Genomic DNA, 17,129 nt, shown 5'->3' with positions numbered 1-17,129 from the left:
GGTCGATAGACACACAGAATGGATCCTCGAGGTGTTGTTCTGTGAACTTCAGAATTCTCTCTCTCTCCTTCTGGGATAGGGCATCCTCTAATAGTTCAGCATGAGGTCGCCGAGAGAGTCCGTCAGCATCAGCATTCAACTTCCCAGCTCGATATACAATCTTGAATGCAAAGGTTGACAGGGCGGAGAGCCATCGGTAGCTGGTAGCATCCAATTTTGCAGAAGTCAGCAAATATGTTAAAGGATTACTATCAGTCACTACAGTGAACTCCGATCCGTACAAGTAGTCGGTGAATTTCTCCGTGACCGCCCACTTGAGCGCCAAAAACTCAAGTTTATGTGCGGAGTATCTGCTTTCACCGCGTGAAAGGCCTCTGCTAGCATATGCCACCACCCGGTTTCGTCCATCATCCTCTTGATACAATACTGCACCAAGGCCAGTACAGCTTGCATCCGTGTGCAAGATGTAGGGTTTCCTCGGATCAGCAAAGGCGAGGACTGGTGCAGCCGTGAGCTTCTGGATTATCTCCTCGAAGGCTTGCTGGCAAGCAGGGGTCCAACGGTCAGCAAATAGTTCTTTTGGGTTCAGGTAATGTTGCAACTTCCCCACTTGTTTGGACTTTTTCTGGCTGGGCGGATATCCGGAAGTTAGCTCGTTGAGGGGTCTGACAATGGAAGAATACCCCTGCACAAACCGCCGGTAGTACCCTGCAAAACCAAGGAATGATCTGAGTTCTTTGAGGTTTTGCGGGACAGGCCAGGTCGTTAAAGTTGCAATCTTGTCGGGGTCGGTCTTCACACCATCGGTTGAAACAACATGCCCAAGGTAGCGAACCGACGTCTGGAAGAAAACACATTTTTCGACGGATAACTTCAGTCCAAACTCCTTCAGGCGTTGGAGCACTTTCATCAAACGTCGCTCATGCTCTTCCAGTGTTGGTGCAAACACAAGCAGATCATCAATGAACACCAGCGCTTCTTTCAAATTCAAGTCTCCCATGCACCGCTCCATGAGACGTTGAAAGGTGCTTGGGGCATTAGTCACCCCTTGAGGCATACGGTTGAATTCATAAAATCCAAGTGGACATACGAACGCCGTCTTGCTCTTGTCGCTTTCCTCCATCTCTATCTGGTAGTACCCAGATTTCAAGTCCAGCGTAGAGAACCATGTGGAGCCAGCGAGTGCTGAGAATGTGTCTTCCAGCTTCGGCAGTGCGTACGCATCCCGGATCGTCTGTGCATTCAACCTGCGATAATCGATACAGAGTCGTACAGAACCATTTTTCTTTCGCACCACAACTATCGGGGAAGCAAAGGGTGAGTTAGATTCACGTATAACCCCAGATTGTAACAGTTCATGTATGTGATTTCGAACAGCATCCACATCTTGAGGGTGTATCGGTCTTGGTCGTTGCTTGAAAGCAGTTGGATCGGAAAGCTTGATGTCATGCTTGACTTTGTCCGTACAGCCAAAATCGAGTTCATGCTTTGCGAACACCTCAGGTATACTGTCGAGCATGGCTGTTACACGTTGCTTCCATTCAGCTGAAAGCGATGACTCTCCGAAGTTGTAGTTCAGCTTGGTCGGAATTGGTTCTGTACAGTGGGAAGGTTGATGAACGCTTTGCTCTTTATGCAAGATGGTCTGGATGGCACTTAACTCCGCGATGGCTGCTCTGGCAGGAATCACAACGTCGTGGTCAGATTCGTTGGTGATTACCACTGGTAGATGGACAGGCTGGACTGGAGGTAGGTCGACAAGACTAGATTTCACCATCAAACCACCGGGCAACGAGAAAGAGGTCGGATGTTGGATTAGCACTTCTTTCTCACCTCGCAAGAACGGACAAACAGCATGCGCGTCCAGCACGACAGTCTTCCGGGCAGGAATGGTCTGTGGGATGGTGGACAGCAGCTTCAAAACACCATGATAGTCGTCGGTTGTTAGCTTGCGTCTTATTTCCAGAATCTTGTGCACCGCCTTGTATCCAAAAGGCACGGGATGAAACTCGGAGCGTGATAAACAGTGCTGGTCATAGAGGACATCTAGAGTGTTGGTGCCAATCAGAACAGGGGGCTGTGTCGTTCGCAGGTCCGGTACGACCAAAGCTAGGGTGTCGATGTCCATTTCTTCTCCCATGAACTCAGGTGGGAAGGTCAAACAGAGTTCCACATACCCGATGTAAGGCACACATTGTCCATTGGCACCCTCTACCTCCAACAGATTATTCAATGGCTTTATTTCATGGTCTGAGAGGTAAGTATTGTAGAAGGAATGTGAAACTGTGGTGACTTGGGACCCCGTGTCAAAAAGGCAATGAAAGTTGGTCCCTCCAATCTTGATCTCACCAGTACTTCTTGTGCCCACCAACCCCTTGGGCAATGGGCAATGGGGTGATGAATGTTTAACGTGGGGACAGTCATTGGTTGCAGCTCCTGCTTGTCCCTCGGCAGAAGCTGCTTCTAGTTTGATGGCTTCCCCTTTTCCCAGGATTGCTGCTTGCATTTAAGCTGGCGGCGTTTTTCTTCCACCAGGCTGGGATTTGGCTGCTTGGGACAGTTGGGAACTATGTGACCATCCTCTCCGCACTGGAAACAAAACCAAGGCTTTGGCCTTTGACCTTGACCAGGTTTAGAGTTCTTCTTGTTCGACTGGGTGCCTGATTTAGCAGAGTTCTGAGCCAACAAGGCGGACATCTGGCTTTGAAGTTGAAGCATCTGTGTTTTCAGTTCCTCAATAGCACTCGAGGAATGGTCACATGTCCATGCACTAGTGCTATGAGTTTGCAAGTTTGCACGGTGCTTCACTGATGGAATGTGTTTCTTCATTAGTGTCTCTTTCGCCAACTGCCTGTCTTCTTCAGTTCTGAGCATAAACAACAGCTCTGAGAACGGAGGTGGTCGGTCTCTTTTCTGCTCCAGTTGCAACTTGTTTATCACGCCGTTGTCCCAGCACCCTCTACAAAATTGCTTCAGCAGGTATCTGTCGAATTCAGCGGCTGGGATACCACCACGCTTAATCACGGTTCCGAGGGTGAGCTGGAGTCTCTGCAGGTATGAAGATGGTTGTTCTCCTTGGTCTTGAAGAGTGTTCAAATATTTGGCAAATAGTTCTTCCCCATCTTCAACAGTGGCATAAGCGGAGTCAAGCACATGCAGAAACGTAGCAGGCAGGGCGTTGGGTCCTAAACCTTTCACCAGGTCTGCAGCTGGAGGGAGTAAGTTTTCCAGTATGCGTCTCGTAATATGTAGAGGTGCAAGACTTGGATCTGCATTCAAAAGTTCAATTTGAGACCTCCAGGACTCGTAATCCGCTTCATGCTGTGGTTTTGGAAGTTTTCCTGAGAAGGTGCGTAGTCGGAGTGAAGACATGGGCTGCAAGTTAACATCGTCTCTGCGCACAATGTGCTCGACTACCACCCGTTGGATCTCAGGAGGATTCAGGTCATGGCCAGAGAGGGAGATTCTGGGTCCAACATCCCTAGCCGGGGTTGAGCGGGGTCGAGGTCCTTGCTGCACAAACGAGGGACGACCTCCACGTGGTCCGGGAAAAGTGAATGACAGAGGTTGATTTGACTCCACAGCAGTTCCAGGTACCTCAGTGTCCTCTTCCGCTTCTTCCTCCACCTCTTCTTCACCATCAGTCTCCTCCTGTCCCCCACCAGTGGCCGCTATTCCCAAATGTGCACTTATTTGGTCAAACATTCCTTTTAAAACGTTGTCGAATGGCTGGCCACTCTGTCGGGAGATACGTTTTAGCTCTTGTAGGTAATCAGGGAGAGGGGTGGCCTCCACTGTGGCTGCGGCGCCGCCCTCACTCGAGAGTAACTTAATATCAAAATCGGCAGTTGGGCCTGAAAATGTATACGGCAGTTTTGGTTTTAGCGGTGCCAAAGCTGCTGCATTAATAAACTCAACGGTCAGGTTTTTGTAAAATTGACTCTCACGTTCGGTAACGGTAAACGACTGTTTAATTTCACCGTAGCTACGTAAGTGATCAATAATCTCGTCATCTCCGTCAGCATTTGACACACCATCAACAATGACAGAATTAGCTATATTGATACCAGTTTTCTTAAAGAAATCCATGTTCCCACTCAATTGCGATTGTTCCTATGTCATAACCCGGTAATTACACAGATGACACACGTACAGACATTCACAATATCAGGCTCCTGGCTAGCTCGCCATAGATGTAACATGTAAAGGCTAGGCGGTTGACTGCGAAAGCTAGAATGCACAGAAGATGGTTCGTCACGGAGCCTGGGTTGTGAATGAGTATACCAGAGTCATGGATTTCAGTTTCAGTGTCTGTATTTTTCAAGCACATGACGGAACAACATGAGTACAGGAACACAAAATAGTTTGGACAGTTCGAGGGCGGAGCAACGCGCCGCCAACGAATGGGAGGGGAAAACAACCCAAATAAAAGGGGAAAGGGGGAAAAAAAACCCGTCCCGATATGTCCCACAACCGGAATAGAGTTCGAGTTGAGCGGTAATCCAGTTAGGGCAGAGTTCAAACGTATCGGATGGATGTGTGTTTTGCTAATCCTACCACATATAGGTCCGAGGGTTCGTAGCTCGCCATCTCGTTAGGAGTCCTCGAGTTGGGACGATCGAGAGTTCAAGAGTTCATGGGGTAGGATTGGACTTTGTTGGTTCCATACAAAAAACCTGACCTACAAGGCCAAAAACACAGGTTAAGTAACCTAGTTACTAAAGTAACCAACGAAATAAAGTAAATCAATATCAATAAATAAATCAATCAATAGGCATAAACATACATGCTGAATGCAAATGCATATTACACTCATGTGTAATGATGTTACCCCACACTGTGAATTGTATCTGAAAGTTGTGTTCAGAATCAAAACAACTCAAATCACATTGAGAAAAATAATAAACAAAGTGCACCTTTAAATTCAGTGGTCGAATAATCCAAACACAAATGCAGAGTTTGGTATTCGAATTGGTATTGCGCAATATTCAGGAAAGGATCTACGTAGCTACGTTAAAATCAATGGGCTTCAATGGCCACCAAACATGTAACCATTTCAGCGGTAGTCACGAAAAGTGACAAAAAACGCTCAAAAGGGCAATAATTCTTTAGATTAGCGAAGAAGCTAATAGTTTAAAGCAATGCCTACAATTCGGCTTTCACGATAGAACAAACAAACAATTTACCTTTGAGTTTTAGAATGTTTAGCGCGGAGTCTCCAGGCGCGGCCCGACGTCTAAACACAGCGGAACCAGACAGGGGCTCTGGTTGAGGAACGGCAGCAACTATAGTCAAAGTAACGCTTCCGTGAGCAATCACACGGCAAAACGAGACATAATATAGGTTGAGAAGCGGATGGCAAAAGACTTACCTAGGATTCAGAACTTGAATCGCTAAGCTTGGAGCGTGTCGTTCATTTGTTTGGGGACGCCGAAATATCATGCCACAGCCACAGTGGAGACGGAGAGGAAGTGAACCCGCGTGACCCGTAACTTGTAGGAAGCTGGAAGTTTAGGGTGGCGCAGGAAGTGGACCCGCAAAAATAAAAGGCTCTACTAAATGCGGGTTACACAGGCAATAATAATAAATAGGAAATAAGCACAGAAAGAGCATTTTTGGGGGGCAAGCTTGTACCTCAGCACCCCCTAACCACAGTATGTTCCCACGGCTCTGAATTATCGACTGAATTATCACTCTGAATTATCGATTTTTCAGTCCATTAACATCACTGGACACAGCAGTTATATTGCTTAAAGAGACTAGATGCAAGTTGGTCATTTTATGCTCACTACTGCCACCTCAGGTCTTATGTGTAACTGCAGTCTCTATATGACGGAGCTTCGGACCCGAAGTAACACCTTTTTGAGTGACAGTGCAGGATTTTAAAGGCAGTTGTGGTGAACAGGTCTGGGCTCATTCTACACATTAGGACAGTGCTTGAACATGTAGGTGGATGAAAATACTTAGTTTTAACATTTTTGAACTCTGTACAGTTCCTTTAAAGTGTATCAGGTCCCCTTACATGGCCAATAACACGGAGCTCTCTGCCTGCACTTGTTGTATTTTGAAACCGCTGCCCCAGGCTAAAACTCACATTTCTGTCTCCCAGTGTTGTTTTTGGCAGCCCTCATGGTTTTTCGTCTTTTGAGTCTTCGTCACATTTTAGTCTTATCTATCTGTAATAGTTTTAGTCTAGCTTTTTACAAAAGTAATCTTGTTTTAGTCAGTCTCTTTAAAAAAAAAAAGTATTAGTAGTTCAACAAATGTATTTAGGTCGATAAGTATTGGAAATTGGGATGAGGGTTGACAGGCTTTTGACAGACAGATTACACGGTGAGCAGTAGGCATCGCTGTGAACGGGGCTTTTCCTTTAGCGGCCTCTCTCACCATCCTTTGATCACCGCTTTGAGGTTGTTTAGTTACAGCGCCGTCTGCACATTAGTTCATCAACATGTTTTCTGCGTTCATACCGCTTACTGAGATAAGATAAAGATATTTCGTCATCGCCAGAATCGCGCTTCTCTCCTGCAGTGAATCTCTTTCCTCTCTCCCTTGATGTGAATATGGAAAATAATCACTAGGCACCAACCTGATCTTTTGCCCTGAATTCATAGACCTAGAAACAACTGATTCATTAAAATGGCCGTAGATTTTCTAAAGCTTCCTGCCATGTTTCCAAAATCAGTGTGAAGTTCAAAATATAGTTAGTTTAAGTATTCAGCACAGTGTTCTTCTTTCACCTACAACATAAAAACAACTCTTGTGCAGTGCATTTCTAAGTGCTTCTATCCATTTATGTATCTACGTGGCCTTTTGGCTCCCACATCCAGGAGCTTAAACACAATCCCTGCCGTTTCCTCGCTCTCTTCTCCTCTGACGGCTGAGATAGATGAGAGGGGATTACGGCCCATAATTTCTGCCTCTGCCACCGGCTCTAGTCGCAAAGCTGGCATCTCATTTCCATAGTAACAGCAGCGGGATTATAGTGGCAACTGTGCGTAAATGTGATAAATCTGCTGCTATCTCTTCACGCACATTTATACAGATTTGAGCGAGGACATATTTCTCAATGATGCATCTGATCATCGCATTCGTATGGAGATTCATGGGTGGATCACATCTGTGGGCTGGTTCACAAAAGTTTCAGATTTATCGGAGCCACACGACACTGGGGAGGAAGTGGATTATTCAAAACAAGTAACTATCTATCCTGATCTGGGGTCGCTGTATTTGATCAGGTCTCGATTCAGAAACACTATGAGATCAGCTGAACATCCTGAATGACCAGGTTATTCCATTAAAGGGATTTTTTTCTTCCCTGATGGCTCGGACATATTCCAAGATGACATTGCCAGAGTGGTTCAGGATCAAGAGACATCATTCTCACACATGGATTGGCCGCCAGAGTCCAGAAATAAACTCCAATGAGAATCTTTGGGATGTGCTAGAGAAGGCTTTGCGCGGTGGTCACACTCTCCCATCATCAATACAAGATTTTGGTGAGAAATGAATGAAACACTGGATGTTTTGACATTGCAGAAGCTTATGTAAACAATGCTACTGCTGCAATCAAAGCTAAATATTAAGGCGTGTGACCTTTTCTTTTGTGGCGACTTTTATTTTCGTGAGACAGTGGACCGTAACGAGCCAGAGCAGCTAAGACTTTGCATGCTTTTTTTTAAATCATATTCAAGGACATATAGTCTGAAACCTTTCCCAAAGCCCAGGTACCTTGCTAAGCCTTAATCTGATTTGGGCACCGACGTCATCCCGCGCTGCCCAGGTGGTGTTTCAGTGTTTATGTTCACTGGGGTGTCCTCTGTTTGGTTTGCATGTGGATCATTTTTCAAGGATACATCAGCGTATTCGAGCTTTGCTGCCTCGGACCAGCCAAAATTGCGAATAATGCTGCTTAAAACGTGACAGTTGTTGTGAGCTTTTGTGGTTTGTAGATGCACCTACGGCAAGTTAACCTCTCGACCACCACCTGAACCGAGCGCAGGCAATACCCAAATCGAAAAGCTTATTGAAAAGTCATCAGAATAGCAACGAAAGCGAGGATGAAAATGTGACCAAAAAAGCAACAAAAACATGCAAGAAAAGCAACAATAACGGAATAAAACAGCAACGAAAATGCAATGAAAAGCAACAAAAAAAGCAAGAAAAGTGGTGAAAAACGCAACAAAAAAATAATCAAATCAAATGCAATAAAGAAGTGACAAAAAAAGAGTGGAAAACACACCAAAACACAGAAAAAAACACAACAAAAAAGCAAAAAACAACAAAAACACATTAAAGCAGTACTAAGTAACTTGTGCCCCTAGAGGTCATAAGCGCCACTGCAGGTGTCATAGCATGTTGCGTTTTTTTACTCATTAATTGTCCGTAAGAGTAAATACTGCGCTGACAGAAAAGACAAAGGGAGAGAGGGATATTGTACATCCAATTACACAATGGAGATGATTTTTGATTAGTGTGTGATTCCATTAGTGTGTATTGGTGACTCCGACCCGGTGGCAGTGAAGTTGCAAGTGTGGTTTTCTGGCCAGATACACCAGGGGGAGATGAAAGACCCCCCAATCATCCCATTGTATTACCCCCAGAGGGACTACAGAAAGGATTTATTAAGGTAAACAAGTTACTTAGTAAAGCAACGTAAAAAGAGAAAAAACGTGACGACAAATCAGTTTTGTAGGCCTTAGCTTTCAAATGAGGCATTACACTGTTGCTCTGCTTTCGAGAAGCTTTTAGTCTTGGCTAAAGCCGAACTGGGAAAATGCAAGCGGTTAAGGCGGGGGTTAAGAGGTTAAAATTGTTAAGCTAAAATATCTGTCGCCACCCTCAAATGTTTCCCTGGGCAAAGAACCAAAACAAACATGGCGGGCTTATGCTGTGCAAGAAGTATCAGATAAATATCACATAGGATTGAGAAATGCCCTATCAACAGCCAAACTTTGCCCGTCAGCGGTGAGAGAAGCCTCAAAGTTTGCTCTCATGAATGATAACCGTAAAACTGAGAGAGACGTCGCCCGCATTTGAGTGACAGGCTGTGATTGAACTGACACCAAAGCCCAATAAGGACAAAAGTGCCCACATTTCTTTAAAGCTGGCTCTTGCGCGCGCCGACTTAAGACAATAGAAAAGTGGCCTATGAACCAGAAGTGGAGGCAGTCAATATTGTGTCTGTTGTTTTGGCTCCAGGGAGAGACGTGATGAATGTTCCTTCACTGCTGCACTAGTCGTAGACCGCAACAATGGTAGCTCTGGGGCAAAGTGTCCACCACCTCTTATTGGCTCAAACGACACACGTCCACAGATGTTTATATTTTCTGCACAATACAAACTGTAATCGAGGCCGAACCAGGCGTAACACTGCAGACGTTTGCCTAGTGCTTATGTTTAGAAAGCAATATAAGGCTTAAGGTCACGAATAAACACACACTTTACTGCACGTCTTTGGGGTTTGGGTGTTGGAAAGTGAACATTTAGCTTAAACAATGTGTGTAAGATTTTGAGGTTGTTAATATTTTGATTTGTGAGAGCATCTGCGAAGCAGTGTTACCAGAGTGTGAAAGGTTTTACCAAAGCATCGCGGTTGTATAATGGTTTCTAAGTCTTAGCATTTAACATTATAAACAATAGAACACTGTACATCTATCTATTTTAAAGTAAGGACAGTGCTTATACTAATGAGCATCTGCAGCACAGCCATTAACATTGTTTATTTATTTAATCGGGACAACGGACATTAATGAACAAACGTACACCAGTTTCGCAGAAATTGTAAATGTGCCAGATTATAGCGAAACTGCTCATTTACATCTGCAGTCCCGAGTCAGCTCACACAAGCAGTACAATGTGTAAAGAAATACAAAACACAATATAAAAACTATACAAATTACAATTTACTTCACCTCTTAACCCCCGCTTTAACCCAGCTCATTTTTCTCTAGTTCTGCTTTAACCAAATCCAAAAGCTTCCTGAAAGAAAGTGTCTAAATAGCAACAAAAAGCGATGACGACACGAGGACAAAGATCCATTTAGATGAGTTTTGTATAGGTTTTAGTTTTCAAATTAGGCTTGGTTAAAGGGGGGTTAAAGGGATATTTCAGGATTTTTGATGTAGGGCCTCATTTCCTAGTTATCCAGAGTGTTGTTGATTTCTGGAGATGTTTTCTTTCTTTTTTTTTCTATTATTCATGCTGTCCTTATATTTGAAGAGTTTAGTGGTGCTAGGCTAGTGCTAGGCTAGCGCATGTCTACGGTAACTAATAGCCTGCATTCAAAAACCTCTTCAAAATCATGGGGTCGTCCTCCAAACGTTGCCATATCTAATTTGTAGAAAGCTCCTTTGTGAAATCCACGTGTAGTAATGCCGGCCACAGGTAAACAAACTACTGCAGATCCGGCAACCTAGCAGATCACTCCGCCGCTGCGTAGCTAACAACCAGGAAGCTGCTCAAATAGTTAGTTTAAATGCAAAATGGTTATATTTCAAAATGGTTCAGTCAACACAGACATCTATATGGGTAGTCTGGTGTTATAAGTGATTTGCCTCAGGTGCACTGTGCTTGGGTCAAACTGTTTTTAATTCAGGCTACTAGTTACCATAGACATGCCCTAGCCTAGCCCTAGCTTAGCACCATTTAACACTCAGGATAACTAGGAAATGAGGCCCTGTGTCAAAAATCCTGAAATATCACTTTAAGAGGCTAAACTGAGTGCAGGTCTGATTTACTGTCAGCTAATGTTTAAGTTGTTTTTTCAAAGAGATTTTAAGTCGGGCATTTTCTTTTATCTGTCTCTGGAGGAGGCTCTGTTGCTGAGACGCTCACAGGTTTAAGTTTAATATAGTGGGGGAAACACAAGCCACCCTGTATCAAAAGTAACCGAAACCGTCAAAAGGCTGAATTTTAGGTTCATCTGTGGTTAATATCCCTGTAATGGCTGGACCGATCCACATGAAACAAAAAGTATCATAAAATTCAATGTCTTCCCTCTCGGCACATGTGAATTAAGGTTAAATCACTGTCTCATAAAGGTGTTCAAAAGTTGGAGTCAAAATCCAAAATGATGAGCTCAATGCCGTAAGATGAATGTGGATCCAAACACTTCCAAATAATGATATAAGGGAAAACATTTGCAGGTTTTCTGTTTGGTTTTTCCTCTCTAAAACTGTGTCTCTCCCATTGAGTCGTACCGGCCCCTGCTCCAGCTGATATTAGGCTATAGCATGATATTTTAGAATGTCGTGAACTCAACCTATAACCATGAAACTGAAATGGCACCTGTGCTGTTTCCCCATAAACTATTTCAAACCAGGTCTTTCTGAAAACGTGTCGTGTTTGAAATGCAGTTTGAAGGCCCATAGGATCCGCAGCTAAACCTCCACAGCCCGCAGACCTCATCTCATCATGAGCTTTATGAGGCTGCGATCGACCACTGCCGCAGGACCAAATCCCTCAGACCAGTTCGATTCCTGGAAAATGCGTTTCGCTCCTGTTTGAGGATTTGCAGGATTCTCTGGGCGATAAAGCGCCTGGAGCTGAAGCGACATGCGCCGAGTCTGTAATCTAGCACTGCCCTCTGTTGGTGAATGGTGGAAACTGCAGGATATTACTCACAGTCTAATATGCCAAGCTGGAGGTGCCGTTATTGCCCCACTGCTCCTGACGGGTGGCTCTGAGACATTGAAGGACGGGTCAAAACACCAGATAATAAAGTGTGCAATACCGTTCTTTGTGTTTTTCATTCTCCAGACACACGGAGGCAGACGAGCACGCCATCCAGCACTGCTTCTGCTACACCTCCACTGTCCTCACGTCAACTTTGGCCTTTCAGAAAGAACAGAAGCTCAAAGTGGAATGCCAAGTAAGAACGCACTGTCACACACACATGAAAAGTCCTAAAATCGATGTATTTGCCACTTTAACCGTGTCATTCCTGTTAAAAATATATTTGCATCTGTGTTAAGTCTCACCATGTTTAATAAATCCTGCATATTCAGTCAATGTTCTTCTAAAATCTCCGCTGTGTTATCAAGCTGCAGTGGATTCAATGGGATAATTTCAGAGCTCAAACTGCCTCTATAGAAAGCCTTTCCTTCTCATATTAGGCAACAATAGTTATTTCTGCTCTCCAAGCCTTTGTATGCTCAGAAATTATGTCTGGATTATCCTTGTTTTCCATTCACTCTATAAAAGGCAAAACTCTATTCAACGAGTAAATTGCCTAATCTTGTCGATACAGTATAATTATTGCACTGATTCAAAGTTGTTTTTTTCTTTAGATTTATTTGGGAAATTGTATCCAATGGTTCTTATTTTTCACATTTTCTCGTTCTTATTAAGGCTCATTCATACTCATTCATCTAAATATGGATAGAGCCAGGATTAATGGGTTTGTCCTAGACTTTAAATGTGGTTATCAGTGGAAAATATCAGTGAAATAAATAAATAAATGGACACATTTTCACCTTGTTTTTTGGCGCATCAAACCTGAATAAATCAGGCTTGGAGTAAATATTGAAAAATCCTTCCAACAATGTAGAGGCTCATTCATACTTCACAAGACTGAGCTGCAGAACAAAATGAAGTCACTTTTGCCTGGTAACTATGGAAACATTTTGTAACTGACGACAGTTCCATGGCGACAAGGCAAAAGTGACTCTCAGCCCTGGCCGTCCCAGGGGCATCCGGTCTGGAGCCAGAAACACGATACTTATTGTTTTAAACAATATTTTTAATTATAAAGCTTATTACGGTTTCAATTGATATTATGTATTTATATGCTAAAATTGGGGAAAAGAAGAATAGAGACAAGAATGCTTTTTTATATTGCTAGCATTAGCCTCGGTAGCCAAGTGCATTCAAGTGACTCGGTGAAAATGCCGAATTTAAGGACTGTTTTTCCCTTCTTTGTCCTAATGTGATGCTTTGTGATATAACTATGCTCATCACAATGTGTGAACAATGTATTTTGAACTCACAATTTCCCCGAGGAGAAATGATGAGTCAGTGAATATACGCTCCTTATTGTTAATATTACATCATTTATTTGTTTCCAGGTGAGAGCAAACTGATCCAAAACATTAAAATGGAAGCAAATATTTAATTTTAGTTTGAAAATAACTTTATTTTATTTAAGGGTTTTTTACATTTTCAACTCTTAATTCTGAACCTGAATGTTATGTTTCTTGTTTCCTCCACCTTACTCTACCTGATAGGCTCCTTAAACATTAATCTGCAATATCGTCAAATGTTTCGCATTATATTTTACCGAGTCACTTGAATGCCTCAGGGCGTTATAGAACTTCCGGACGGATCATGCTTCCGGGCCAGGGTAGTGACAGTGACTTCATTTAGGATTTTTCAATATTTACTCCAAGCTTGATATATTCAGCTTCCATTTATTATTTATTTATTTCACTGATATTTTCTAGTGATGACTACATTTAAAGTCAAGGATAAACCTATTAATCCTGGCTCTATTTAGATATTGCCTTATTTTCATATGAAATCATTCCACAAATCTTTCTGATAATAACGTCAGTAACAGGAAAAGTTTCAAACCTCAACATTTCCCTTTTCACCCACGAGTCTGCTGAAGTAAATAAAGCACATTGGACCTTTTCCTGCCTATTTGCACACCCTGAGTGTTTCTAAGAGCTGAATGTAACAAGTACATTTCTCCATTGTGTAATCAATAAAGGCTATCTTATATTATCTTCACATTAATACTACACCCTTAAATTTGCATATCATTCCACGAGAACTCATTCATGTCCATTGTCTCTCCCCACAGGCTCTGCTGCAAGTGGCCAAGAACCTCTTCACACACTTGGGTACGCTCCTTTTATCCCCCGGTCTGTCTCGTAAAAAGGACACTTTGCGTTAATAGTCGATTTGTCAGTAATTGCCTTGTGAAACTAATGGCGCGCATAATTAAATGAGATATCGCTGACCTGAAAGGTGATTACACGCCGGATCGTAGTCATAAAATCAAAAGGGCATTAAAAAGGATGGCTCCACCTTTCCTTCCCGTAATTACCGTCTGATTATAATCCGCGGAGAACACTATCGTCTGGCGGCGATTGGGAGTGAGTGGAAAAGCAAACTGCCTCCCACTGTCCGGTTTCTTGTGTGATTTGCAAAGTTATTATATATGCAGTGGGTTGGGGAAGTTGTAGCAGGAAGTACCTCTGTTTATGTTATCATCAGGCCTGCACTATATACTGTGCATACTAGTTACTGTACATACCACGGAAGTTTTCCATCTGACTGACAAGTTTTTAGTCATGACTTTCCTCATTTTTTTCATTTTGAGTCTGTCTTTGGTCTTGATTTAGTATTTTATCAAGTCTTGCTTTGACAAAATTTGATTTTTAATTTGATGATTTAATCCGACCCCTGCCCTGTAGAGTAAAAAAAAAAAAAGTCTCTAGCTCATTCCTGTGCGGAGTTATGAATTTTTAAAGAATAACCAGAATGCTCATTCTAGCCACTAGGGGGCATTACATAAAAAAAAAGAGGAAACAAGTTCCACATGTGTCCAGCAGAGGGCACACATATAATAAGAGCTCAGGATATGAACATCACATTATATAGCCACATGGTAAATGGACAGTCTGCCCCAGGGCGGCTGTGGCTTCAATAACAGCTTACCACCACCAAGTAAGGAGTGAATGAATAATGACTACTATGTAGTTCTTTGAGAAACTTGTGACACAGGCTTGTAAAGTGCAATACAAGTGTAAACCATTGTTATTAATGAAGCTACAGTCAAGTTGGGGCTTTGACCAAATAACAGCTTATTATTGTTCATTTATTGGAAAAATTTATTATATGCGGCCCGCGACCCACCATGGGAGCTGAATTTCAGCCCGCGACCCAAAATGAGTTTGACAACCCCTGGCTTAGATAAAAATAATAATTTTGATAATCAACTTTTTTGAGTCGTATTGTTACAACCTCGTCCAAAACCTTCCTGAAACAATTTTTTTCTAAGCCCTAATTGTTAAGTTTAAAGGGACTAGATGCAAGTGGGTCATTTTTATACTCACTACTGCCACCTCAGGTTATACGTGTAACTGCAGCCTCTATATTAAGCTCGTGCATGAAGTTAGAATTATTTGAGTGACAGTGCAGGATTTTCAGAGGCAGTCGTGGTGAACAGGTCAGGGCTCATTCTACACATTAGGACATGGCTGGAACATGTAGGGGGAGGAAAATACTTGGTTTTAACATTTTTAAACTACGTATAGTCTCTTTAAGTCTAAAATCTGAAATGTTTATTGCTATTATTATAAATAGTTAACGTCTTAACCTTCACTTGAACCGAGCCCATTTTCTCCAATTTGGCATTACCCAAATCTAAAAGCAAAAAATTGTCAAAAGAGCAACAAAAACGTGCTGGAAAAGAAGCAATAACACAATAAAAAAGCGACAAAAGCACATGAGTAAAGAGTGGTGAAAAAGCAACAGGAAAAGTGACAGAAACGTGACAAAAAAGCGCAGGAAAAAGCAACAAAAAACAACGCAATTCGACGAAAGAGCTGTTATAAAAGACGAGAACAAACAAAAACACTTCCCAAATGTGACAAAAATGAAGCAAAAGAGCATCAAAAACAAGCTGGAAAAGCAACGACACAACAAGAATAGCACGACTAAAGAGTGATGAAAAAACAACAGAAAATCAACAAGACAGCCACAAAAAAATCAGCGACAACAGAAAAGGCGATCCTCTGGCCTACAGGCTGTGAGCTCCAGTCGAGAAGCTTTAAGAGTTGGATAAAGCTGAACTAAAGAAAATCTGCTCAGTTAAGAGGTTAAACAGCAAAATCGTGCTCAGACTCGAGGCTTTCATTAGTTTTTCACCTTGGACTTTTACCGCATTGCAGAATATAAACTTTGATGAAAAGAAATTCAGTTATTTGAGTGTCAGGCTGCTACACTATAATAATACAATGAATTAAAAGACACATCTATATGGGCCTGTTATACTGTATCCCCACCTGACCTGACAGGGCTTCCGGTCTTCTCTTTATGTCTTCTCTTGTTTTGGCTTGTATCTTTCGTTCACAATCCTCTCTCGCTCTGTCTTTGATTCCTGCAGATGACGTGTCGGTGCTGTTACAGGAAATTATAGTGGAGGCCAGGAACCTGAGTGGAGCGGAGATGTAAGATCTGTGTTCAAAGCTTGTGTCTGTGTCAGTGATTGAATAGCGGCAACGAAATGACCTCAATTGAAATGTGACGGGATGGTTTTTATATCTGCAGCTGTTCGGTGTTCCTCCTGGACCGTCTGAGCCATGAGCTGGTGGCGAAGGTGTTTGATGGAGTGGTCAGTGATGAAGAGGTAGGTCAATTCACAGCTTATTCAATCCAGTACAAACAAAACAACTGGACAACTAAGAAGTATTGAGTAGTACTTCTTACTTGCCCGCGATTTATCCACTCTTTGGTCTTGCAGAAAGAGTTCCGGATCCCGGCTGACCAGGGCATCGCGGGTCACGTGGCGACGACCGGTCAGATCCTGAACATCAAAGACGCCTACTCACACCCGCTTTTCTACCGCGGGGTGGACGACAGCACGGGCTTCAGGACTCGAAACATCCTCTGCTTCCCCATCAAAGACGAAACGAACGGTACCTGCACTTTCATCGTGTTACATGTCGTTTATCAATTCTCTGTTCCACACTGAAAGTTTCACCCGAACCTCCACCAAAGATGTGACCCTATTTGTTGTCATTCTCTCTTTGTGTACAACAAGACAAAGTGCGCCCTCTGCTGGCCTTAATGATGATATTTCAAAGGAACTGGCCACCGATATTCTATTCTGAGATATGTTTTTACCTGAGCTTAGACGAGTTGATGCGTACCTGTCTGGTCTTTGTGCCCGTGGAAGAGCGTGGTAGCTTCCAACTTCTCCCTCGTTTGGAGCTATAGGAACATGCTGGGAGAGGCCAAATGCTAGCAACATCTTTGGTCGTTTTGCGTGACTGAGGGCACACACAAAGACCAGACAGGTACACATCAGTGGTTGTATGGGTGGTAAAAATGGGGTCTTTACTTTCCATCCCGGGGGCCTTTAGTTAGCTCCAGGATCAATTCTTCTTAGGGTTTCTGGT

General features: G+C 43.0%; 1 protein-coding gene across 2 annotated transcripts in view; it reads left to right on the top strand.

Annotated features, from left to right (window-relative positions):
• pde2a (phosphodiesterase 2A) overlaps positions 1 to 17,129 on the top strand; it is a 274,496-nt gene that overhangs the window by 238,772 nt on the left and 18,595 nt on the right. For both annotated transcript variants that reach the window (XM_079573769.1, XM_079573770.1), the window contains exons 14-18: positions 11,761 to 11,872; positions 13,805 to 13,844; positions 16,115 to 16,178; positions 16,279 to 16,357; positions 16,472 to 16,646. In XM_079573769.1, the coding sequence (XP_079429895.1) occupies positions 11,761 to 11,872; positions 13,805 to 13,844; positions 16,115 to 16,178; positions 16,279 to 16,357; positions 16,472 to 16,646 (470 nt within the window). The remainder of the gene's footprint in view (positions 1 to 11,760; positions 11,873 to 13,804; positions 13,845 to 16,114; positions 16,179 to 16,278; positions 16,358 to 16,471; positions 16,647 to 17,129) is intronic.

This window comes from Gobius niger, assembly GCF_951799975.1.
Source record: "Gobius niger genome assembly, chromosome: 1".
Taxonomy (NCBI): domain Eukaryota; kingdom Metazoa; phylum Chordata; class Actinopteri; order Gobiiformes; family Gobiidae; genus Gobius; species Gobius niger.
This window is presented reverse-complemented; position numbering and strand designations above follow the sequence as displayed.